Genomic DNA, 26,367 nt, shown 5'->3' with positions numbered 1-26,367 from the left:
ATAGTGGCTGAAGGTACAGATTTAGGGACCATGCTGATAGGTTTCTATTGGAACCTACCTCATAAGGTATTCTGAGGATTAAATGAATGAATAAATAACAAAATGCTTGAAATAATGTCTGGCACATAAAAAGTACTCAATAAACTCCTTTAAGAAAGATTTCTAGGTCACTCTTTCCTTCATAAACAGCATATTCATCTTAAACAGTAATGTTCATCATAGTATGTTTTTGAAAATAAAATTTATTTTATTTTTCAAAAAACTTCCTTTAGAAAAGAAGGTGTAGATATTTGGAAATAGAAGTGCAAAGCACCGCCTAGAGATAATCATCACTCACCTTTCCTGGTAAATACCTAGAGGCTTGTTTTCAGTCCATGACATTCTATATATATGAGTTTCATAACCAGTTTTTCTCCATTTAACATCAGAGCATCTTAATACAATGAACAAATAGAAATACCCGAACAAGGAAATGAAGCATCAACTATAGTAAACTCTACTGTCTTCCTATCCCAAAGTCTAGAGAGTTTAGGATTAATTATTTGATACACTTAGGTTTTCATTTGGTCCAAGGAACTGCAAAGCCAGACAGAGCCAGACATGCAGATGAGTTCCCAGACTCTAAAACAGAGGTGCCCCTGACCTTACTCTGGCTCAGATATAAGTTTCCCAGACCCTAGTCAACAGGCGCTGGCTCAGAAGCAGGGTACACTAAGAGGGGGTGTTTTCCTACCAGTACTCAGTGATTGTTTGCCAACAACAACAGAAAGAAATTCAGTGTAAAGCATGGTACGTCACATCTGTGTGCTCGTCCTTCAGAGCCCTGAAGTTCACTGTCATGGGATGATCCATGGCAGTGAAGATGCCACTGAGGGGACTGGGCCAGAGGGCTGCCATCAGATCACAGGGTGAGGGCCAGGACCAAAGGGCCCTGCAATGTATCAGGGCTCCAGCAATCAGTGCTTGATGGACAGACAGCCAGGTTGAGAAAGGAAGAGGTAGGTGATCCATGGCTTTGTTGTTCCATTAGATTGAAAGTTCCTGGAACAGAGGAACTGTATCTTGTATATTTTTTAAAATCTCTTCCTATGCCTAACAGAATGCCTTCCTTGCTTCCCCTTCCTAAAGCACACATTTGTTCACTTAAGTTCTGAAACCAGACACAGCCAAGTTCCCTAGGTTAACATATTACCTGTGTAAACTTAGGGAAGTTGCTTAACTTCTCACCATCTCCATCCCCTCACCTATAAGTGGGCATTAACAGCCCCCGGTAAATAATAGCTATCATTAATATCAGTTCATTATTATTGAATAACTTAAATATCGGACATTATGTTATGTTAGGTAAGAGCGGTGTATGATTAAATTATAAGCATTATCTTCAAGGAGTTCAGAGTCAATGATCATGAAATAATAACGGTTTACTGAAGAGTGGCTAGATCTTTCTCTAGAAGGGAAATGTCTTTATTTTCCCATCACATTTCACTCTTCTCTCTACCCCAATGCAGGCCTACATTAATTTTTCCCATTACCCATGGTACCCAAGGATATTCTGTGCCAACAGACACTCAATGTAGCACTTTGTTACATATTTTCAAGTCTATATTTCCTGCTGAATATTTCCCATGCATAAATGGTGTCTTTTCTAAAATAAGGTAAACTCTTTGAGAGCAGGTCACTTGATTTTATTTCCTGTGTATCCACCACCCACGAGCACACAGGGCCTGTTTATAAACACTGATTCAATTGGAGCCATTCTAACCTTGTAACTGGTCTATCAACAACCACTGAATGAGGATTATTACCTTAGGAGTACTTAATTGGATGAAGCAATTTTCCTCACTGTTTAGAATGTGTTATCAGAAACACAATTAAACTGCGACACCGATTTATGATCACAAACTACTCAACTGGAAATATTTCACAGATGAAAGCTCAGGAAGGCCTGGTGGGTGAATGAATGATAGACTACTTCTGCTCTGTCCCACGGAGATGGACCTGCTATTGCTATCTCCTACTCTGTCCCAATCCTCCCCTCTAAAATCTGGGCAAAGACTCAGGGCTCACGTGCCACAACTTCCTACATGCCTCTCAAGGCAGTAACTTGTCTTTCTTATTTCACCAGATGTGAAGAATTTACACGTGACAGATGATGCATATAAAATCAACTTTGGAGACATCACCAGTGTGCAATAATAAATAACTGTCATGTTCTGATGCCTGCATGGGACAAATACCACACCATCATACTTTGCCTTGGCTGGTTCGATGATGCTTTAATGATAATACAGTCTCAACATGTATGCAAAACCATGTACTGGCATTAGTATTTCAAGGTCTGTAATTATCTAACCTGAGATGAGGCTGATCATTTAAATAGCTTAAGGAATTAGTATCGAAATCTCCTACACTATCTGTCCAGTGTTTTCTAAATGCTCGGCCAGGGCTTCCCTGGTGGCATGGTGGTTAAAAATCTGCCTGCCAATGCAGGGGACACGGGTTCAAGCCCTGGTCTGGGAAGAGCCCACATGCAGCGCAGTAACTAAGCCTGTGCACCACAACTACTGAGCCTGTGCTCTAGAGCCCGTGTGCCACAACTACTGAAGCCCGTGCACCTACAGCTCGTGCTGCGCAACAAGAGAAGCCACTAGAATGAGAAGCCCACGCACTGCAACGAAGAGTAGCCCCCGCTCGCCGCAACTAGAGAAAGCCCGCGTTCAGCAATGAAGACCCAATGCAGCTAAAAATAAATTAAATAAATAAATTTTAAAAAATAAATAAATGCTCAGCCAATTTCCAGGTGCCATAATTATGATTCCTATACTGTCTGTGTGAGCTTTTTGGTGTTCTGAAAAAAAAATTACAGTGTAAAATTTCCAAATATTAAAATACTTGCCCTAATATGAAATTTTCTAAAGTTATTTCCCCACTGGTTTGGTAAAGCTTCCCAGTCTCCCCTTGACATGCTTGATGCATAATGTACCTCTGAGCCTTTTCACTGTCTCTCAGCCTGAAACTCCTGCCACATCTCTGTTCCTTTGTCTGTTTTTCATCTTTTAAGACTCAGCTGAGGCCTTAATCATCCTCTTTTTTTTTTTTTTTAACATCTTTACTGGAGTAGAATTGCAATCATCCTCTTTATGAGTCTTTTCCTACTCCTAAGATAAGAGACCCTTTTGCATTATCATCAAAGGACACTGACATTTTTTGTTGAGATGCCCATCTGTTGCATCATTGTCAGTTCCTAAAAGACAGGGACCAGATTTAATCCATCTTTATAGCCTCAGTGCCTCGCACCGTGTCTAAGCCACGTGAGATGCTAAGCGTCTCGTGGACTGAACGAACTGCTAAGTTTTAAATGAAACCAACAAGCACCACTGATCAGACTCCATCTATTTACCTGGACAAACAAGACCATCAGTTCAATCCCTGTTGCCCTGGGGCTATTTCCAGTGATAGACAGAGCTCTCTCCTGTGGGACAGAGTTCACATTACCCTGAAAGCACAACTGAAGGCCTTCAGAAGATGGGAACATAAAATTATATTTACCAAAATCAATGGCTGTATTAATGATAAATGTTAACCACAAAAGAGTTAAATCATACAGGAAAATACAAGAAAAGAAATTAAGAATCACCTGAACCTCCACAATAGAGAGGTTGCCATTGTTAACGCTTTGGTAAACAGCCTTCCAAACATTTCTTTTATGAACTTACACAGAATTTTACATGTATTTTAAACATATAAAATTTACAAACAAGATATGCTGTGTAAAACCCTTTACCAACATGTTATAGACCTCTTTCCATCTCAATAAATGGAGTACCTTAATCCTTAATGGCTGCATTCGATATATGTCTCATCAGTGAGAAAGAACCTTGAGCATACCCGTTTGCATGCTTGTCCAATGATCTCCTTATGATAAATTCCTAGAAGTGGGGCTGCTGGGGCAAAGGCTGCGCTCATTTAAATTTTACATATTATATATTACCATTTGGTGCCCCAGAAAAATTGTTCTGGTTTGACATTCCCAGTTACAGCATGAGACAGATGCCTGTTCCTGCCAATTTGAGTGGTGACACATGTTTTGTTTTGCTTTGGGTTTTGGTGTGGTTTGTTTGATTGCTAAGAAGTTGAATATCTTTCTGTATGTTTATTGACCTTTTAAATTTTTTCTTTGTCAATTGCCGGTCACAAATTTCATCCATTTTTCAATTGGAGTTATTAGTTATTTCCTTATAGATTTTAAGGAAATGTTTTTAATAGATTTTAGTCTTTTTATACTAGTCATTTTAACCCTATTTGTGTTACAGACATTACTCTCACTCACTTTGACATTTGTCTTTTAACTTAGTTCATGGCGGGTGGTGTGTTTGTTGCCATGCAGAGATTTAAAAATTTTATGTAGTCAACTATTTCTTTTAGGGTGTTGGGTTTTGTGGCATTATGAAGACATTTTGCAACCTAAGATTATAAAAACATCCTTTTTTTTTTTTTTTAACATTTTTATTGGAGTATAATTGCTTTACAATGGTGTGTTAGTTTCTGCTTTATAACAAAGTGAATCAGTTATACATATACATATATCCCCATATCTCTTCCTTCTTGCGTCTCCCTCCCTCCCACCCTCCCTATCCCACCCTTCTAGCTGGTCACAAAGCACCCAGCTGATCTCCCTGTGCTATGCGACTGCTTCCCACTAGCTATCTATTTTACATTGAACAATGGAAATTTGACATTCAGAGCACAGTACCATTTACATTAGCACCCTAGAAAATTAAATACTTAGGTATAAATCTAAAAAAAAAACCATATGTACAGGATCCACATAAGGAAAACTACAAAACGTTGATGAATGAAATCAAAGATCTAAATAAGGGGAGAGATATTGCATGTTCACTGACAGGAACTCAATATTGTTAAGATGTCATTTCTTCCCAACTTGACCTATAGATTCAATGCAATCCCAGTCAAAATCCCAGCAAGTTATTTTGTTGATATTGACAAACTGATTCTAAAGATTATATGAAAAGGCAAAAATCCAGAATAGCCAACATCATACTGAAAGGAATGACAAAGTTGGAGGACTGATACTATGTGACTTATTACAAAGCTACAGTAATTAAGACAGCCTGGTTTTGGCAAAAGATGAGATAAATAGATCAACGGAACAGAACAGAGAGTCCAGAAATAGATCCATACAAATATAGTCAACAGATCTTTGGTAAATGAGCAAAGGCAATACAATGGAGAAAGACAGTCTTCTCAACAAACTTCCTGGAACAAGCAGATATCTATAAGCAAAAAAATGACTCTAGACACAGATCTTATACTTTCCACAAGAACTAACTAAAAATTTATCATAGACCAAAACTATAAATCTTCCAGAAGATAACATAAGAGAAAATCTAGGTGGGCTTGGATTTGGTGATGATTTTTTAGCTACAACAACATAAGCACAGCCCCTGAAAGAAAAAAATTGATTAGTTGGACTTTATTAAAATTTTAAAATTCTGCTCTGCTGAATATATTGTAAAGACAATGAAAAGACAAGCCATAGATTAGGAGAAAATATTTCCAAAATATATATTCAATATAGGATTGTGTCCAAAATAAACAAGGAACTCTTAAAACTCAGTGATAAGAAAACAAATAACCCCAGGAAGGAATGCAGACTGTGACAGGAGAACATACCTGCCTTACAGTGTGTGAAACTCCCTCAAGGAGGGGCCGGACGAAAGGTGCTGACCTCAGTCACTCTGGAAACGAGTGGGGTCTGTAGGCCTGAAGGCAAGGGACGTGCACACAGCACTGGGCTCTAGTGGTGAAGTTGTTTCCCATGGGGCATGGGTTAACAACCGTGTCCCTGCTGTACACGTGCGCTGGGATTGAACAGGAAAGTACACGGATGTTGGGGGCCGGGAGTCTCACCCCGGAGGAGTGGGAGGTTACAGGCGACCAAGGGGAGAATGATCCGTGGATAACAGATGCTGGTTGGAGACGTCAGTGAGAACTCACGTTCGTTTAATGTAGAGACAGGTGGTTACACACAGGAATATTTGTAACATGTGTGTGTATGCAAGGTTGGCACGCACATATATTTCTGTGCTTTGTCTGCTGAGAGGGCACAAAGAAACAAGACCCCAGCAGCAATGAACACATCTATCTCCCAGATCTGGGTTTCTAAGACCATTCTCTAACAAAAGGAAGGAACCAGAATCCCTTGAAGAAAAGGCTGACCCTAGGACTGGAAATAGAAATATACTGGATGAGCCTGGAGCATCTTGTAGCCGGAAGGTAAGGAGGTGCTCAAAAAAACAAAACAGAAAACACAAAGATAGGGTGTGTCAAAGGGACACAGGAGCCAACTGACAGAGTTCCCAGCAGCCAAAGCTGGAACAATTTGAGGGACAAAATCAACAAAGTAATAGTGTACCATAACCCAAAGCATAAAATACGTATCCATGTGATCACACTGACATAAGTGATTGAACAAATTAATAAATGGAGGAGAAGAGGCAAATCTCCCATGCTGAGAATTCCAAATAAATTCTGTGAACACTCCACCCCACAGTGAGGAGAGCCAGACTCCCCCCACCCTTAAATGCAGGCTGTGCATGGGGACCTCCTCCCCAAAGGCACAGGATGGAAGGGGGAGGGGGAGTAATTTTACAGCAGAGAAGCCGGACAAGCATGCCTCGGCCCGGTGATCACAGCCAGCGTCAACAGTCATAAGTTTCGTTGATAGTATGTACCCTGGACATGGTGTGATGAAAAGGGCCTTTTACCTCTATTGTCTTCATCCTTCACACCCACACAGTAAGTCTGCTCCACACGAAAGAATCCCGTTCCGAGAGCGCCGCGTTCGTAAACAAACATTTGTTTCCTCGCAGCCCTGGAGGCTGGAAGTCCGAGATCAGGGAGCCAGTGTGGCCGGCTTCTGGTGAGACCCTCTTCCTGGCGGCAGGCGGCTGCCACCTCCGCGTGCACACGGGCTTTCCTTGGGGTGAGCGTGGAGAGCGCGCGAGGTCTCTGGCGTCTCCCTGCGCCGCGTGGCTCACGTACGTGCACCTGAGCCTGGTGCGCCAGGGCCGCGCGCTGCGCCAGCGGCTGGGCTACGGGCGAGGTACGGGAGGGGGCGCGCGCCCTGGGGGCGGGGGGCGGGGAGGGTCGCGAGCAGCGCCGGGCCCGGGCCCTCCCATCTCGCCCAGGCCTCGGCGTGGGTCAGGCCCGCCCGGAGACCCCGTCCGCCCTTCCCAGCTCGGCGACATTGGGGCAGGGGGCGCGGTGCGGCCAAAAACATCCATTTTTTTATAGTACTTCTATGGTTTCATATTTTACAATTCAACCTTTAGATTCATCTGGAAAACTCTAGTATGAAGGGATGAATTAGAAATTCAATTTTTAATATTATACTTATGACTATAAGTTCATATAAGTTCTATAAAATGATTCCTATTTTAAAGAATAAAATAGAGTTGAATATGAATAAAGAATAAAACATGAATTGAAATAGTATCTAATTTGTGCATCTTTTTACTTCAGTTAGCTATGAATGCATTTATACCATTACAATCTGTGTCTGTTGCCTCTTGGCCTCTCCACAGTGCTTCACAAAGAAGTGTCCTTCCTTCCATAAACATCCTCACTGTACATGATAAACCCAAGACTAGGAAAATGCTGGATCACACCATATACAAAAACACAACACACACACAAATTAATGTTTGATAGATGAACATATGTTTGCTAACTTCTATGTTGGTACTATTTTTCAAACCAAACTTTTATAGTGATAAGGCATAATATTATATTCACCACTCTTAAATCATATACTTTAGTCTTTTGATTTAAAGACACATACACACATTTTACACAGAACATAAGCTGGTCTAGGTCCAAACAAAGAACAAATCATAGGGACACAAATATTCTAAAATACAAAATAAAGAGCTAAGTGTTATGTAGACAATCAATAAACTTTTAGAGTTTGGAGGATGCCACATCTGCAGTAGACTGGTTATGCTTTTCCCCCAGCAGAGTCACGGGAAACTAGGGCCAGATGATGATGACAATAATAAATGGGCTTGGGGCTTCCCTGGTGGCGCAGTGGTTAAGAATCTGCCTGCCAATGCAGGGGACACGGGTTCGAGCCCTGGTCCGGGAAGATCCCACATGCCACGGAGCAACTAAGCCCGTGTGCCACAACTTCTCAAGCCCACATGCCTAAAGCCTATGCTCTGCAACAAGAGAAACCACCGCAATGAGAAGCCCAAGCACGGCAAGGAAGAGTAGCCCCCGCTCGCCGCAACCAGAGAAAGCCCGCTTGCAGCAACGAAGACCCAACACAGACAAAAATAAAATAAATACAAAATAAATACATTAAAAAAAAAAAAAGAATCCGCCTGCCAATTCAGGGGACTAAGGTTCGAGCCCTGGCCTGGGAAGATCCCACATACCGCGGAGCAACTAAGCCCATGTGCCACGGCTACTGAGCCTGTGCTCTAGAGCCCGTGAGCCACAACTACTGAGCCTGCAATGCCACAACTACTGAAGCCCGCCTGCCTAGAGCCCATGCTCCACAAGAAGAGAAGCCACCACCATGAGAAGCCTGCGCACTGCAACGAAGAGTAGCCCCCGCTCACCGCAACTAGAGAAAGCCTGCACGTAGCAACGAAGACCCAATGCATCCAGATATTAATTAATTTATAAAATGCTAAAAATAAATGAATGAATAAATAAATAAATAAATGGGCTTCACTCAGTGCATATCATGTGGCAGGTCCTAATCTAAGGGCTTTCCATTCATTGATACATTGAAGTCCTCTGAAGGCAGTAAGTACTAGTACTGCATTCTCCATACTATACAGATGGGGAAACTGAGGCAAGGAGAGCCTCAGTAATTTGTCAAGACTACATGTTAGTGAGTAGCCGAGGCAGGCTTTGAAACCAATTAGGCAGATTCCAGGCCTGTGCATTTACCATGAGAGTGAACTTCAGGTCCACTGAAAATAGCCCTAACTACCACATTAGAGTCTTGCAACATCCTCATGTAAAAAAAAAAAAAAAAAGGCTGAGGCTGAACTCGGGCAGCCAGTTAACAACTGCTTCGTAAACACTCCTAGCAAAAGTGGGTTTGGATTTTTTGTTTTGTTTTGTTTTGTCTTTTAATTATTTTTGGCTGCGTTGGGTCTTTGTTGCTGTGCGTGGGCTTTCTCTAGTTGTCTAGGCGTGCGGGCTTCAGTAGTTGTGGCTCATGGGCTCTAGAGCTCAAGCTCAGTAGTTGTGCTGCACGGGCTGAGCTGCTCTGCGGCATGGGGGATCTTCCCGGACCAGGGCACGAACCCGTGTCCCCTGCCTTGGCAGTGGGTTCGGATTTAATGACAAAGACAGATATCTTATTCCGGAGAGTGGAATCACCCTTCGTCAAGAGTCTGCATCCTTAATTCTAGGCACAGTCCCACTTTTTTAGTTAAGTGAACTGGTGGGGCTCTTCAGTTTCCTTTTGTATCAAGTGGGGATTGTAACTGCTCGTGAAAAGGCCTTATAAACTGTAAAGTGTGAGTCTGTGCTTCTGACGCCAACTAACAATTCAGGGGCAAAGGAAACAGCCACATTTAAGGCTCCAGGTGCAGAAGGTAGGTACTGCGCTTCTCTGTAGAGAGCTGGGGCCTAAATGAGGTCTAAGCACCAGACAGGTGTGGCCAGGTGTGCACTGCAGGTGGTTGCTACCAGGTAGGTGCTGCTAGGTAAGGGCTACCTGGCAGGTGCTGATGGCAAAACAGGTCCTCTCTGCCACATCAGCCAGGATTCCAGGAAGAGGACATTGTTTTGAATTTCTGAGTTCTTTGACGTCATTCATGAGAAAATAACTCTGAGGAGAAGTGCTATGGGTACAGAAACCCTCCCACCCTCTCTCTTGCGGCTGAGTCACTTTTTTAGAACTTCCCCCAGCAGAGAACAAGCCTTGCCCACAGCTCCAGTCCTCTGTGCCTTCCGCTGGATGGTACCAGGACACCGGGAGGCACCCAGCAGCATCTCTGCTGCCTTCTCCAGGGCCAAAATTCAGTCTCATTTTCTGCCTGAGGAAGGGTTCCAGGCAGCTACAGAGAAGACCAGGCACCTAGAGGGGCAAGGGAGCAATTGAAGGAAACCCTCAAGACATAAAACTGAAGTGACACCACCGAGGGCCCTGCCAGCACATCCCCGTCGATGGCATCTGAGAACTCGGAGGGTCCCTCATCTTGCAGTCAGGCTGCCTTGTAGCAATAAGTGACAGATGGTCCTACTTTTCGGCTTACCTCTCTATATAATATTAAAAGAACAGGCTCATGGTACCGTTGGCAAGGGAAGGAAAAACAGCACTTGGATTTTTTTTTCTTTAAATATAGAAAGTATAGCGCATTTCGAGACTTTCTGTCATAGAAAATTGTTCCAAACAGAAATTCAGACTGACTCTACCTCAGCTAGATTAAATTCTGCATCACGTGGCATTCCAGTGCGGTCTGTTTTGAGGTGGGCAAGGGGCCAAAGTGAAGAGGCTGGGCCAGTCTACTCCTATTTACAACTCATGCTCAACTGCTAATTACACCTGGCATCTTTCTAAGTGCTTTCCGTGGTTTGATCCTCCACACAACTCTGAGTGGTGGATACCATTATTATCTCTATACTGTAGACAAGGAAACCCAGGCACTGATGAGGTTCTTTGTCAAAGACAACACAGGAAGGGGGGAAGCTGGAAGAAACCCAGCTGGTAGGAGGGAACTCACAATCACTGCCTTATGTGCTCACGGTTTGGGCCTGTCTCCTCTTTCCTGTCAAAGTGATAAGCACCTATCAGAATGGCCCAGGAACGATCTAAAAGCAGAAAATGAAACTAAGATACTGTGAGACCTTCTGAGTCAAACACTGGCCTAAGCACTTTCCCTTCGGAAGTGTGAGATGGAAACTCAGGGCCAAGGTGGGCTGACTTCTATCATTTCATTAGCCCCACGTGCACTAAAAGCCTTTAAGACCTTTCTGAGGCTCAGCTCAAGACCTTGTAGAATCTTCAAAGACTAAACCCAGGGCCAGGTTCCTCACTCATCTTGACTTCAATATTTTTCAGCTTTTATGACTGTGACCCAGCTCTATCACACACCCATCAAACACTTCTCTTTTAAGGTTCTTTACCAACTCACTGAAAAAAAAAAAAGGGGGGGGGGGAGGGGAAGATGTCCTCTCTGACCTTTGGGAAATAACTTCAGAAGTCAAAAGAAGCTTCTGGAGGCCAGCAGGAAAGCTACAGGGGAGGCAGCTAAAGACTTCCACTAATTAGCATTGAGAGGTGAGCAAGTTAGAGTCTGCTCTACCTCCTCTGCCAGGCTGGCTCCCAATCTCTGTCTCACTCGTTGTCCTGTGCTCTCCACCTGCGTGCACCTCCCACCTGGAGAGCCAAAGCAGAAAATGAGGGCTGCTGCCTCAGCCGAACCCCCTTCCCCTTCGATTCAATAATAAGTAAACTCCAAAACTGAAACTTGAAAGGGAAGGAAACTGTTAACACCAACACTACCTTCTAGTGACTTAAACTAGCACTATCCAATAGAAATGTAATGTGAGTTATGTAAGTACTTGAAACATTTCCAGCAGCGACATTAAATAAGTAAAAAGAAACCAGGGAAATTAATTTTGATAATATACTTTATTTAACTCAATATATCCAAAATATTATCCTTTCAACATGTAATCAATAGAAAATTAGTGAGCTATTTTATACTTTTTTATCATAGTAAGTCCTCAAAATGGCGTGTGTAATTCACACTTACAGCACATCTCAATTAGGATTAGCCTTATTTCACGTGCTTAATAGTCACACGTGGCCAGTGGCTACTGTACTGGATGGCACAGAGTTAAGCATTATACTCTCTGCTACTATCTCACGAACACAGATTAATTCATCTTTAATTAATTCTTCACTTTACACAACCAGAAATTATTACAGGAAGAAACAGTGAATTATTACTTTGCTTCCAACTGCTTTGAATTTCTGTATAAATCTATTTTCTCATTTAATCTTCACCATAACCGGTGAAGTTGGTCCCTATAGTATTTGTTTTTTCCTATAGTACTTTTAGATGGGTAACAGATTGGCATAACACCATCTCTCTCTCACACACACACACACACACACACACACACCCACACACACCCGTTACATGTTCTCCATTTATGTAGCCAAGGACCAGATCAGAACTGAAGCCACACAGCAATATAGAGCCCAAGTGAAAGAAAGCAGCCAAATTCTTGCTTTACCGCTCCTCTTTTATACACCATCATTCCAGAAGAATTTACTCTAATAATCTAAGCACTTCCACTTAAGGGAACACGTACAAACAAGAGGACCGTCTTGGGGCTTCCCTGGTGGCGCAGTGGTTGAGAACCTGTCTGCCAATGCAGGGGACACGGGTTCGAGCCCTGGTCTGGGAAGATCCCACATGCCGTGGAGCAACTAGGCCCGTGAGCCACAACTACTGAGCCTGCGCATCTGGAGCCTGTGCTCCGCAACAAGAGAGGCCACGATAGTGAGAGGCCTGCGCACCGCGATGAAGTGTGGACCCCGCTCGCCACAACTAGAGAAAGCCCTCACACAGAAATGAAGACCCAACACAGCCAAAAATAAATAAACAAATAAAATTAAAAAATAAATGTTCTAAAAAAAAAAAAAGATGGAGGGAAATTTAAAAAAAAAAAAAAAAAAAAAGAGGACCGTCTTGGTCCTTAGTCAGTCAAGGCCACCTCATCATAGGGGAGCTGGCATGGTCAGGCCCTGGCTCCTGGAAGCCTGCGTCCTCTCAAGGTCAAACAGTCCCTTCCTCCAGGGGCTTTTTGCAGCTCATAAGACAGAGAACACACACACACACAAATAATGAGATTAAACATATAAGCAAATAAACCAAATACATAAGTATGTAAAAATGTACTCTGGGATGGCAGGAAAGAGATTCTTTCTGAAGGTATTAGGAAAGCTTTATGCAAGTTTGGGAAAAGAGCAGGATTTAAAGAGATGAAAGCAGGAGAAAGGGCCCATGCCAAGCAGAGGTCACGGTGTATTGGACCTGGAGGACACAGGCGTGCAAAGTGGTCACAGGGTGAGCTGTCCCTCTGGCTGAAGAACAGGGAAACATGAGGGACAGAGTATGAAACAAGGCTGCCAAGGTGGGTAAGAGGGTAAGAGCCATCGTCAGAGGTCTTGAATGTTCACTAAGGATTTAGGATTTGACTGTCTAAGAACTGAGTGCAGGAGGATTAACACGGACAGAGGAGTACTTTAGAAAAACTTGCTACCCTCTGCAAGGGTGCAAAAAAAAGGAGAGTTAAAAACAAAAGCAAAGAAGCAAACAAACAACAAAGAGGGCTAATGGAGCATCAGTTCAGAGGACACTGCGTGATTCTGGGTTATGCACTATAACAACCTAAACTATGCTGGTGGTAGGAAAAGTGATGCGAGGAGAGAGTGAGATTCACAGGTCTGGGAACTGGAAGAGACAAAGGCCTCAAGTTTAAAGCCTTTGCAAGATTAAAGCCTACATTACTGGAAGAATGATGGTGACCTTCACGCAAATAGGAAAGTCAGTATAACTGAAGAGTTTCCCCCCTTGGGGATGGGCTGCAGAAGAGATAATGATCTCAGGTTTGATATGAAAATTTCCCTAATAAGGCCTGAATCTGTTCTGTGCACCTACTTTAATAGTCTAAGTGAATGATGGTTGAAAGAAATCCAGTGAGCACCCGGCTTTTCTTCGAACTTGCCTTACTAGTTCCTGATAACTTGAGCCTGTTGGTCACTTACTTTATGCAAGCTGGTCTTGGCAATCTGCTCAGTTGTCCTCTGAATGACCTCAGCAGATCTGCTGATCACTTTTCACATCTGCCCTAACCACTGAGGGAAAGAAAATTCCAATCTGGAGATGGAGCTTTCTGGCCCGGCTTTTACTTCTGAAAGGGCCACAGAAATGAGACACAACTTTAGAGCTGAAACTTTTTATGCTTCTATACTTAAAGTGAAAGAAAGTCTATAGGTGAACGTCAGTGATAAAGTTCCTTGTCAATGATCTCCTGAAGTCTATGAAATCTAGGAGTCAAGATGCCCATCTGTCAGTTAATCCTCAGTGGTGGAATATTCTATAGCAATTCTGTCCCACACATTTGGAGTGGTAGGTCTCTGATACCGAGCAGGGCCCTGGGCTGGGGCTCCTGGGCACAAAGCCCTTCTGTGTCCCCCATTTCTTTGATTACAGGAAGGAGCCTTCATTCAGCCTCCATGACCTTCCCTGAGTCCCAGTGGGCAGACTCAAGCAGTTGTTAATTAGGGAAGGGAGGGGAAGCGAGACCAGGGAGAAACAAACAGTCAAGAGAAACAACAGTGCAGCCTTGGGGCAAGGTCCTGGTTCCCCATCAAGGGATACAGACAACAATATCTTTGAGCTGTTTTGCAGATACTGAAACCCCTTCCAGGTGGGAGAAGTTAATGACGGTACGCTACCCACAAGCATGTAGACCCCAGACCAGTTGGAACCTGAAGGTTGATGATGTTGACTCCTACTTACCTCACCACCAACCCGTCAGAAGAATGTCCACAAGCTCATCATGCCCATCATGAACCATTCCAATAAAACTTCTCACTATCCTCTCCAAGTGGGGACACATAGTTTTTCGAGGCAGGAGCCCACTGTGTCCCCCTTTGCCTGGCAAAGTAATAAAGCTATCCTTTTCTACTTCACCCAAAAATATGTCTCTGAGATTCAATTCAGCACCGGTGTACAGGGAAGCTGAGCTTTCGGTACCATCTCCTAAATAACCAAAATATCACAGAGACCAAAATGCTTCATATAAATGGAAACTACTATTTGTAAAAACACACTGCTTATCAACGCTCCCCAGCACGTCCTTAGAAGCTATGAAATTAAATTAACACTTTTAGGAAAAGGATCGAATGTGTGTGTGTACACACACTCAGAGACATATACTTCAGAGCTGTCCCCGAATATGCCACCTTTCACAGACTTGGTCAACTCTTCAGCAACATGGGGTAATAACATCTTTCAAGCATTAAGCTTTTAAAAAGTGAATGAGGCCATTTTATTCGGTGGAAAAGAGAGGCGTGATTTAGAAAGCAGCATACAACTGTCCAGGTTGGAATACAATCCAGTCATGAGTTCTCATTGCCTCTGTCAATGGGTGTGGTAACCCATCTCCAAGGACAGCTCCCAACAGGTCTTCCCCTCCCTATAGGCACACACTCAACAGACGGAGAGCCTTTGTGCTCCCCTGACTCTGGGTTGGTCTTGTGACTTGCTTTGCTCAACAGAACACGGCACAAACAACATTCTTGTACTTTCAAACCCAGGTCTTAAGAGGCCTGGAAGCTTCTACTTCCTCTCTTGGAAGCTAGCTGTCACATGAAAATTTGACTACCCAGATGGAAAGAGAGGTCTGAAGCCATCATGGTCAGTCGAGCCCAGCTGAGCTCCCAGCTGAATGCAGCTGCATGGCTGAGCCCAGGCAAAAAAAAAAAAAAAAAAAAAAAAAAAACCCAGCAGATGAACCCTAGACACCCCACAGAATTGGGAAAAATCATAAATCAGTGCTGCTAAGTTTGGAGTCCTTTGCTATGTGATAATAGATCACTGAAACAATGGGTGACAAAAGATATCAAATGGCTAAAAGTGAGCCAGATCTACCATTCATCTGTGACCATCTGTGATTCTATTGGGATTCTGTAGACTTCTGCTTGCAAACTAATTCAAGTGGAGAAACAGACAGGACCTTCTCTTGTCATATTCAAACTCTAGCATTCAGTAACATCTAGCATACTGGTACTGATGTTCACAATGGATTCTGACAATTCTACTCCCAGAACCCTGTAGGGCTAGGAGAACTCTCTCCCTTGACTGGTACATGAAGCTCTCTCCCTCCCTGTATTCCTGCTTTACGTAACACAGTGCCACAAACCTGCAAATGCTGATGTAAGAAAGAGTAACAAGATGACGAATGCTGGAGTGAATGAAACTTCAGTGTGAGTACCAGGAGGGTGAAGAGAAGCTGGCAGAGGCCTTGAGCGCACTTTATGACACAGAGCCACACAGACAGCAATGACTGCCCAGGCATGGGGCAGACTGAATTATTAGCCCCGATTCTTGACCCTTCTCTACATCCATACCCTTGCCATGAATGTGCTGTGGTCAGATGGACTTCTCTGCCCCTTGTCTTTGAGCCTGTTCACGTGACTTGATTCGGCTAGTAAAGCGTGGGTGCAAGTGACAGTGTGGGTGCCAGGTCTAAGCCTAAGCTTAAGAGGCATCATGTGTATCACTTGTACTTTTACCCTTTTGCAAAAGAAGAGCATACCCTCCCCCTTGGCTCACTGGTCCCAGGAGGAAGCTGAGAGGGACATGGAGCAGAGCCACTCCAGCTGACCAAGCAACTCGTGATCAAGAAAGACATGATTATTGCTGAATGCCACTAAGATCTTGAGGCTGTCTACTACCCAGCAATAGTTAACTAATACAAGCCTCCTTTATTAGATGCTAACATTTGCAAACTACACATGGTACTTTAGAACAACAGAAAGTCTTCCTAGCTATAAAAGTTGTAACCATATTAGCAAATGAATGGTTAGATGGCCTCATTGCCAAGCAAAATATTAATACAATATACTGAATATCACTGAATTTTTGCTCTTACAAATCTAAGGTTACCTTTCTACAGATTGTAATTTGGTATTCCACATTCTCCATAATTTAACCCTAACTTAGTTTCGTACCCAATTCCCTCTCACGTATATTTTATATTCCATTCGAACTGGATTACTTGTAATTCTTGAATATGGGTCACATCACGTCTAGCCTTTCCTCATCTAGTTCCTTCCTACACCCTTCATCCGACAGGTTTAGATTCTCCAGTGCTTTAGGGCCAGGGTCAGCTGTCACCTCTATAAGAAATCTGCTCTGATCCCACCTTTTAAGGCAGTCTCTCAACCCTCTGACTCTTATCATGATGTGTATGTCTTTTCCTTTTCTGGTATTTGGCTTATTCTGCCTCATAACACTTCTTCATCCTCTTACGAAGTCCTAGAAAGCAAGGTTAATCTCTGTATCCTCCATGGCATTTAGCAAAGGGTCTGACACATCGTGTACCGGCCAGTCAATACTTTCTCGCATTAAAGAATGAGTGACGGATGGGAGGCAGCAGGAAATGACATTGAGAAAGAAATGTGGACTTTGGAGTCTGAGACATCTGATTCTATCACTTAGTAGCTGAGTAACTTTGGACCAGTTAGTCACACTGTGCCCCAGCTTCCAAATCTGTAAAATTAAGATGGCAGAGATTTCACAGGATTGTTGTGAAAATTCAACATGAAAATGAATGTAAATGCTTCTCGGTGCCTGACATATGGTGAAGGCTCCGTAAGTGGTAGCTCTAATTACAAAAATGACAATGACACAGAACCTCACATAGAAGTTTAATTTAAACAAATTCCTGATACTAGATTATTTCCTCTTAAAAGTTAAGTGTTTGAGAGTAACAGTAATGACTCTAGTTCCCATTAGCTGTCTTCCCAGAAGGTGTGGTTTCAAAGAGCTGGATTCTACTTTATTAAGACGCTCATATGTCACTCTTCTCCACAGTTCTTGTTTCTATCGGTAGTGACCACTAGAAGCAAATTTGTTCCAGGCAACAAATACATCTCCTTAAAACAAACTAAAATGAAATCTTCCTCCCTCCATATACATGAGCCCACTTGTAACAGAGCATTACCCCTTCCACATTGTTCCCAATTCTTCCCCAGGGGACTGAAACAACCATTGCAACGGATCAAAAGCTAGAGGTTGAAATGCAGTGGAATTCCTTGACAGAGACTGAATAGTGCAACTTGAGTTGTTTACATGTAAACATCATTACAATGAGGTTCTTTATCGAAAAAGAGATGTAGAGGTGCTTTTATGAATAAAAGTACCATGAAAATGTCAAGTCTTGGGTATTATTGTTAAAATAATTAGCAAAAACTGCTTCATCTGCCTGGACTAACTGGAATTTTGTACAAACCCATAGCCACCCTGCATCAGGGTAATCATTGATCTTCCAAAGGACAAACTCAAGATTAGGCAAACTCAAAAGGCTGTAAGTGGCCAGGCATGGAACGTCAGTGAGTGAACTGGGCCTGATGTGCGTTCACGGGGAGGGCTCAGCCGTTTACCGGAGGCCATACTCTGACTGAACCGGCAACTGCTACCCCATTCCAGCAACGGTTGCCTCAGGAAATGGAAAATCAGTGTTGTCAGACCTTCTCAAGAAATTTGGGGTTTTGTGTGAAACATCCTGATTTTTAAAGGTCGCCTTGCTTTTTTATTTTAAAATTCTCTGGGGGCCAAAGAAAATATATTTGTAAACCAGATGTGGCCATGGGTTGGCAGTTTGTGACCTCTGCACTAGATATTCTCAAGTCACTATGAATCATCACAGGATGGTTAAAAGACGATTTCTAAGTTCACTGTAATTGTGTTTTTGAAACCGAGAATTTCTAATTCACAGAAAGAGTAATTCCTTATAAACTTATAATAAACTCCAAAAAACACGTCATTCCCTCCATTATAAATCCTTGCCCGTTTTTGGACCTCCATGTGTTCAGTCCTACAGTTCTGGACCGGGACACCCTGCGGCCACTGTCCCATGCACCTGTTTATGTCCTACTAGTTCTTCAAAGCTTGATTTAAATGTGAGCTCTGCATAAAACCTCCATGATCCTCCTCAAAGTCTTCTAGGTATAAATTATGATGAAAACTGTCCAATGTAAAAGATCTGCCTTGATTTTTATCATCTCTCATCAGCCCTCTACCCACACACCCCCATCACCCCTGCACCCCGCCCCGCCCCTCAGCAAACAGAACACAGGAACACTGCAATTGTTCACGTGAAAGGCCTGGATGGAGGGGCCAAGGATGAAATTCAACGGCACTTACCACCAAACACGTCTCCATTCTGGTAGTTCTTCCCTTTCTGGGCTTCCTCTTCATTTTGAACAGTGGCAACATGCTTCGCAGAGGCACAGCCCATAGTCTCATTCGGTCAGCTTCAGCCGGGCTGAACTGCAAAGCATCTCTACAGACACGGGGACATTTTTTTCTCTTTAGACACAAGGAAAATCCACCTTCTTGCTGAGTCGGTCAAAATGTGCACACCTGCAAGAAGAGAGCGCTAGATCAGAATGTGGGACACGAAGCCAGTGTCTCAGTCTCCGTGGTGATTCCCGCCCGACCCCACTGGACTGGGGTGCGACCAGGCGCTGAAGAAGGAAATGCAGCACGGGTCATTCTCATCTGACCCCTGCCTGAAAAGCAAGGTCAGAAGGCCTGTGCCCTGCACAACACATAGCTGGACTTTTTTTTTTTTTTAATCTTTATTGGAATATAATTGCTTTACAATGTTGTGTTAGTTTTTGCTGTATGACAAAATGAATCAGCTATATATATACACATATCCCCATATCCCCTTCATCTTGAGCCTCCCTCCCACCCTCCCTATCCCACCTCTCCAGGTGGTCACAAAGCACCGAGTTGATCTCCCTATGCTATGCGGCTGCTTCCCACTAGCTATCAATTTTACATTTGGTAGTGTATATATGTCATGCCACTCTCTCACTTCGTCCCAGCTTAACCTTCCCACTCCCCGTGTCCTCAAGTCCATTCTCTATGTCTGCATCTTTATTCCTGTCCTGCCCCTAAGTTCACTAGTACAGTTTTTTTTAGATTCCATATATGTGTGTTAGCATACGGTATTTGTTTTTCTCTTTCTGACTTACTTCACTCTGTATGACAGACTCTAGGTTCATCCACCTCATTACAAATAACTCAATCTCGTTCATTTTTATGGCTGAGTAATATTCCATTGTATGTATGTGCCACATCTTCTTTATCCATTCATCTGTCGATGGGCACTTAGGTTGCTTCCATGTCCTGGCTATTGTAAATAGTGTTGCAATGAAGATTGTGGTACATGTATCTTTTTTTTTTTTTTACTTGTTTGTTTGTTTTATATAAATTTATTTTACTTTTGGCTGCATTGGGTCTTCGTTGCTGTGCACAGGCTTTCCCTAGTTGCACCGAGCAGGAGCTACTCTTTGTTGCGGTGTATGGACTTCTCATCGTGGTGGCTTCTCTTCTTGCGGAGCACGGGTTCTAGGCATGCAGGCTTCAGTTGTTGTGGCACGCGGGCTCAGTAGTTGTGGCTCGCGGTCTCTAGAGCACAGGCTAAGTAGTTATGGTGCATGGGCTTGGTTGCTCCACGGCATGTGGGATCTTCCCGGACCAGGGCTCGAACCTATGTCCCCTGCATTGGCAGGCGGATTCTTAACCACTGTGCCACCAGGGAAGCCCCATGTATCTTTTTGAATTATGGTTTTCTCAGGGTATATGCCCAGTAGTGGGATTGCTGGGTCATATGGTAGTTCTATTTTTAGTTTTTTAAGGAACCTCCATACTGTTCTCCATAGTGGCTGCATCCATTTACATTCCCACCAACAGTGCAGGAGGGTTCCCTTTTCTCCACACCCTCTCCAGCATTTACCGTTTGTAGATTTTTTGATGATGGCCATTCTGACCGGTGTGAGGTGATACCTCATTGTAGTCTTGCTTTGCATTTCTCTAATGATTAGTGATGTTGAGCATCTTTTCATCTGTTTGTTGGCAATCTGTATGTCTACTTTGGAGAAATGTCTATTTAGGTCTTCTGCCCATTTCTGGATTGGGTTGTTTGTTTTTTTGATATTGAGCTGCATGAGCTGCTTGTATATTTTGGAGATTAATCCTTTGTCAGTTGCTTTGTTCGCAAATATTTTCTCCCATTCTGAGGGTCATCTTTCCGTCTTGTTTATGGTTTCCTTTGTTGTGCAAAAGATTTTGTTTCATTAGGTCCCATTTGTTTATTTTTGTTTTTATTTCTATTTCTCTAGGAGCTGGGTCAAAAAGGATATTGCTGTGATTTATGTCATAGAGTGTTCTGTGTATGTTTTCCTCTAAGAGTATGATCGTCTCTGGCCTTACATTTAGGTCTTTAATCCATTTTGAGTTTATTTTTGTGTATGCTGTTAGGGAGTGTTCTAATTTCATTCCTTTACATGTAGCTGACCAGTTTTCCCAGCATCCCTTATTGAAGAGGCTGTCTTTTCTCCATTTTATATTCTTGCCTCCTGTATCAAAAATAAGGTGAGCATATGTGTGTGGGTTTATCTCTGGGCTTTCTATCCTGTTCCATTGATCTATATTTCTGTTTTTGTGCCAGTACCATACTGTCTTGATTACTGTAGTTTTGTAGTATACTCTGAAGTCGGGGAGACTGATTCCTCCAGCTCCGTTTTTCTTTCTCAAGATTGCTTTGGCTATTCGGGGTCTTTTGTGTTTCCATACAAATTGTGAATTTTTTTGTTCTAGTTCTGTGAAAAATGCCAGTGGTAGTTTGATAAGGATTGCATTGACTCTGTAGATTGCTTTGGGTAGTGTAGTCATTTTCACAGTGTTGATTCTTCCAATCCAAGAACATGGTATATCTCTCCATCTGTTGGTATCATCTTTCATTTCTTTCATCAGTGTCTTATAGTTTTCTGCATACAGGTCTTTTGTCTCCTTAGGTAGGTTTATTCCTAGGTATTTTATTCTTTTTGTTGCAGTGGTAAATGGGAGTGTTTCCTTAATTTCACTTTTAGATTATTCATCATTAGTGTATAGGAATGCAAGAGATTTCTGTGCATTAATTTTGTCTCCTGCTACTTTACCAAATTCATTGATTAGCTCTAGTAGTTTTCTGTTAGCATCTTTAGGATTCTCTGTGTATAGTATCATGTCATCTGCAAACAGTGACAGTTTTACTTCTTCTTTTCCAATTTGGATTCCTTTTATTTCTTTTTCTTCTCTGGTTGCCATGGCTAGGACTTCCAAAAGTATGTTGAACACTAGTGGTGAGAGTGGACATCCTTGTCTTGTTCCTGATCTTAGTGGGAATGGTTTCAGTTTTTCACCATTGAGGATGATGTTGGCTGTGGGTTTGTCATATATGGCCTTTATTATGTTGAGGTAAGTCCCCCCTATGCCTAGTTTCTGGAGGGTTTTTATCATAAATGGGTGTTGAATTTTGTTGAAAGCTTTTTCTGCATCTTTTGAGATGATCATATGGGTTTTATTCTTCAGTTTGTTAATATGGTGTATCACATTGATTGATTTGCATATATTGAAGAATTGTTGCATTCCTGGGATAACCCCACTTGATCATGGTGTATGATCCTTTTAATGTGCTGATGGATTCTGTTTGCTAGTATTTTGTTGAGGATTTTTGCATCTGTGTTCGTTCATCAGTGATATTGGCCTGTACTTTTCTTTCTTTGTGACATCTTTGTCTGGTTTTGGTATCACGGTGATGGTGGTCTCGTAGAATGATTTTGAGAGTGTTCCTCCCTCTGCTATATTTTGGAAGAGTTTGAGAAGGAGAGGTGTTAGCTCTTCTCTAAATGTTTGATAGAATTCGCCTGTGAAGCCATCTGGTCCTGGGCTTTTGTTTGTTGGAAGGTTTTTAATCACAGTTTCAATTTCAGTTGAAATTGAATCATAGTTCAGTTCAGACCAATCACATTGGTCTATTTATATTTTCTGTTTCTTCCTGGTTCAGTCTTAGAAGGTTGTGCTTTTCTAAGAATTTGTCCAGTTCTTCCAGGTTATCCATTTTATTGGCATATAGTTGCTTGTAGTAATCTGTCGTGATCCTTTGTATTTCTGCAGCGTCAGTTGTTACTTCTCCTTTTTCATTTCTAATTCTATTGATTTGAGTTTTCTCCCTTTTTTTCTTGATGAGTCTGGCTAATGGTTTATCAATTTTGTTTATCTTCTCAAAGAACCAGCTTATAGTTTTACTGATCTTTGCTATTGTTTCCTTCATTTCTTTTTCATTTATTTCTGATCTGATCTTTATGATTTCTTTCCTTCTGCTAACTTTGGGGTTTTTTTGTTCTTCTTTCTCTAATTGCTTTGGGTATAAGGTTAGGTTGTCTATTTGAGATGTTTTTTGTTTAAGGTAGGATTGTATTGCTATATTCTTCCCTCTTAGAACTGCTTTTGCTGCATCCCATAGGTTTTGGATCGTCGTGTTTTCATTGTCATTTATTTCTAGGTATTTTCTGATTTCCTCTTTGATTTCTTCAGTGATCTCTTGGTTATTAAGTAGTGTATTGTTTAGCCTCCATGTGTTTGTATTTTTTACGTTTGTTTTCCCTGTAATTCATTTCTGATCTCATAGCGTTGTGGTTGGAAAAGATACTTGATACAATTTCAGTTTTCTTGAGTTTACCAAGGCTTGATTTGTGACCCAAGATATGATCTATCTTGGAGAGTGTTCCATGAGCACTTGAGAAGAAAGTGTGTTCTGTTGTTTTTGGATGGAATGTCCTATAAATATCAATTAAGTCCATCTTGTTTAATGTATCATTTAAAGCTTGTGTTTCCTTATTTACTTTCATTTTGGATGATGTCCATAGTGAAAGTGGGGTGTTAAAGTCCCCTACTATGATTTTGTTACTGTCAATTTCCCCTTTTATGGCTGTTAGCATTTGCCTTATGTACTGAGGTGCTCCTATGTTGGGTGCATAAATATTTACAATTGTTATATCTTCTTCTTGGATTGATCCCTTGATCGTTATGTAGTGTCCTTCTTTGTCTCTTGTAATAGTCTTTATTTTAAAGTCTATTTTGTCTGATATGAGAGTTGCTACTCCAGCTTTCTTTTGATTTCCATTTGCATGGAATATCTTTTTCCATCCCCTCATTCTCAGTCTGCATGTGTCCCTACATCTGAAGTGGGTCTCTTGTAGACAGCATATATATGGGTCTTGTTTTTGTATCCATTCAGCCAATCTATATCTTTTGGTTGGACCATTTAATCCATTTACATTTAAGGTAATTATCGATATATATGTTCCTATTACCATTTTCTTAATTGTTTTGGGTTTCTTATTGTAGGTCTTTTCCTTCTCTTGTGTTTCCTGCCTAGAGAAGTTCCTCTAGCATTTGTTGTAAAGTTGGTTTGGTGGTGCTGAATTCTCTTAGCTTTTGCTTGTCTGTAAAGCTTTTAATTTCTCCCTCGAATCTGAACGAGATCCTTGCTGGGTAGAGTAATCTTGGTTGTAGGTTCTTCCCTTTCATCACTTTAAATATGTTCTGCCACTCCCTTCTGGCTTGAAGAGTTTCTGCTGAAAGATCAGCTGTTAACCTTATGGGGATTCCCTTGGGTGTTATTTGTTATTTTTCCCTTGCTGCTTTTAGAGAACTTCCTTTAGGATTTGTTGTAGAGCTGGTTTGTTGGTGATGAATTCTCTTAGCTTTTGCTTGTCTGTAAAGCTTTTGATTTCTCCATCAAATCTGAACGAGAGCCTTGATGGGTAGAGTATTCTTGGTTGTAGGTTCTTTCCTTTCATCACTTTATATGACTCTCTGCACTTCCTGGAGTTGAGTGAATGTTTCCTTTCTCATGTTAAGGAAGTTTTCAGCTATTATCTCTTCAAATATTTTGTCAGGTCCTTTCTCTCTCTCTTCTCCTTCTGGGACCCCTATAATGCAAATGCTGGTGTGTTTAATGTTGTCCCAGAGGTCCCTTAGACTGTTGTCACTTCTTTTCATTCTTTTTTCTTTATTCTGTTCCACGGCAGTGATTTCCACTGCTGTGTCTTCCAGCACACTTACTCGTTCTTCTGCCTCATTTATTCTGCTATTGTTTCCTTCTAGTGTATTTTTTCATTTCAGTTATTGTATTATTCATCTCTATTCTTTAAGTCTTCTATGTCTTTGTTAAACATTTCTTGTATCTTCTTGGTCTGTGCTTCCATTCTTTTTCTGAGATCTTGGACCACCTTTACTGTCATTACTCTGTATTCTTTTTCAGGTAGATTGACTATCTCTAATTCACTTAGTTGTTCTTCTGGGTTTTTATCTTGTTCCTCTGTCTAAAACATATTTCTCTGCGGTCTCATTTTGTCTAGCTTACTGTGTTTGTGGTCTCCTTTCCACAGGCTGCAGGACTGTAGTTCCTCTTGCTTCTGGTGTCTGTCCCCTGGTGGGTGAGGTTGGTCCAGTGGCTTGTGCAGGCTTCCTGGTGGGAGGGACTGGGCTCTCCACTGGTTGGTGGAGCTGGGTCTTGTCCCTCTGGTGGGCAGGGCCGTGTCAAGGGGTGTGTGTAGAGGTGGCTGTGAGCTCAGTACAATTTCAGGCAGCCTGTCTGCTGATAGGTGGAGCTGTGTTCCACCCCTGCTGGTTGTTTGGCCTAGGCGTTCCACCACTGGAGCCTGCAGGTTGTTGGGTGGGGCCATGTCTCAGTACCAAAATGGCGACCTCCAGGAGAGCTCAGCCGATCAATATTCCCTGGAGCCTCCACCACCAGTGTCCTTGCCCCCACAGTGAGCCACATCCAACCCCCACCTCCCCAGTAGACCCTCCAAGATCCTCACGTAGGTCTAGCCCTGGCTCCTATGGAGTCACCAGTTTATGCTGGGTCCTAGTGCACGTGAAATCTTGTGTACACCCTCAAGAGTGGAATCTCTGTTTCCTCCAGTCCTATGGAGCTCCTGCACTCAAGTCCTGCCGGGCTTTGAAGCCAAATGCTCTGGGGGCTCCACCTCCCAATGCCAGCCCCCCAGGCTGGGGAGCCTGATGAGGGGCTCAGAACTTACTGCTGCGGGAGTACCTCTGCCATATAATGATTTTCCAGTTTTGTGGGTTGCCCACCTGGTGACTATGAGATTTGATTATATTGCAAAAGCTCCTCCTACCATCTCATTGTAGCTTCTTCTTTGTCTTTGGATGTACCTTTTTTGGTAGGTTCCAGTCTTTTGCTGATGGTTGTTGAGCAGTTAGTTTTGGTTTTAGTGTTTTCATGAGAAGAGGTGAGCTCAAGTCCTTCTACTCCACCATCATGTCCGGAATCAAGGGGTGCTTTTAGTTTGGATGCTTGCTGCTTCTTTCCTAAGCATGTGCTGGCCGTTATCCCCTGAATATGGGATGTTTAGGTGCGGTGGCCTGTGTGCATTCCCTGTATGGCGGGGGCAGCAATTCATGCCCACCTGCGGGACTCCCAGCAGTGGCAGTGGGCTGTGAGTGCCCAGAACAGCGGGGGCAAGTGCTTGCAGTCTGCTCGTGGGTCCCCTAACTGCCGCAGCGGCCCACGCACCCCTGGAACAGCAGGGGCAGCAACTGGCGCCTGCTCCTGGGTCGCCTAGTGTCAGCAGCTGCCCGTGCACTCCTGGGACAGCAGGGTCAGTGCTTCGCACCCACTGCTGTGTCTCCCAGTAGTGGCGACGTC

General features: G+C 42.7%; 1 protein-coding gene across 1 annotated transcript in view; it reads right to left on the bottom strand.

Annotated features, from left to right (window-relative positions):
* Positions 1–19,207, bottom strand: part of LOC103000162 (uncharacterized protein C1orf21) — a 149,859-nt gene extending 130,652 nt beyond the window's left edge. Inside the window, exon 1 of the mRNA XM_057549766.1 lies at positions 18,999–19,207. Coding sequence (XP_057405749.1) covers positions 18,999–19,092 — 94 coding nt within the window. The 5' untranslated portion in view covers positions 19,093–19,207. The remainder of the gene's footprint in view (positions 1–18,998) is intronic.
* Between the last annotated feature and the right edge of the window lie 7,160 nt (positions 19,208–26,367).

This window comes from Balaenoptera acutorostrata, chromosome 1 (assembly GCF_949987535.1).
Source record: "Balaenoptera acutorostrata chromosome 1, mBalAcu1.1, whole genome shotgun sequence".
NCBI classification, from domain to species: domain Eukaryota; kingdom Metazoa; phylum Chordata; class Mammalia; order Artiodactyla; family Balaenopteridae; genus Balaenoptera; species Balaenoptera acutorostrata.
This window is presented reverse-complemented; position numbering and strand designations above follow the sequence as displayed.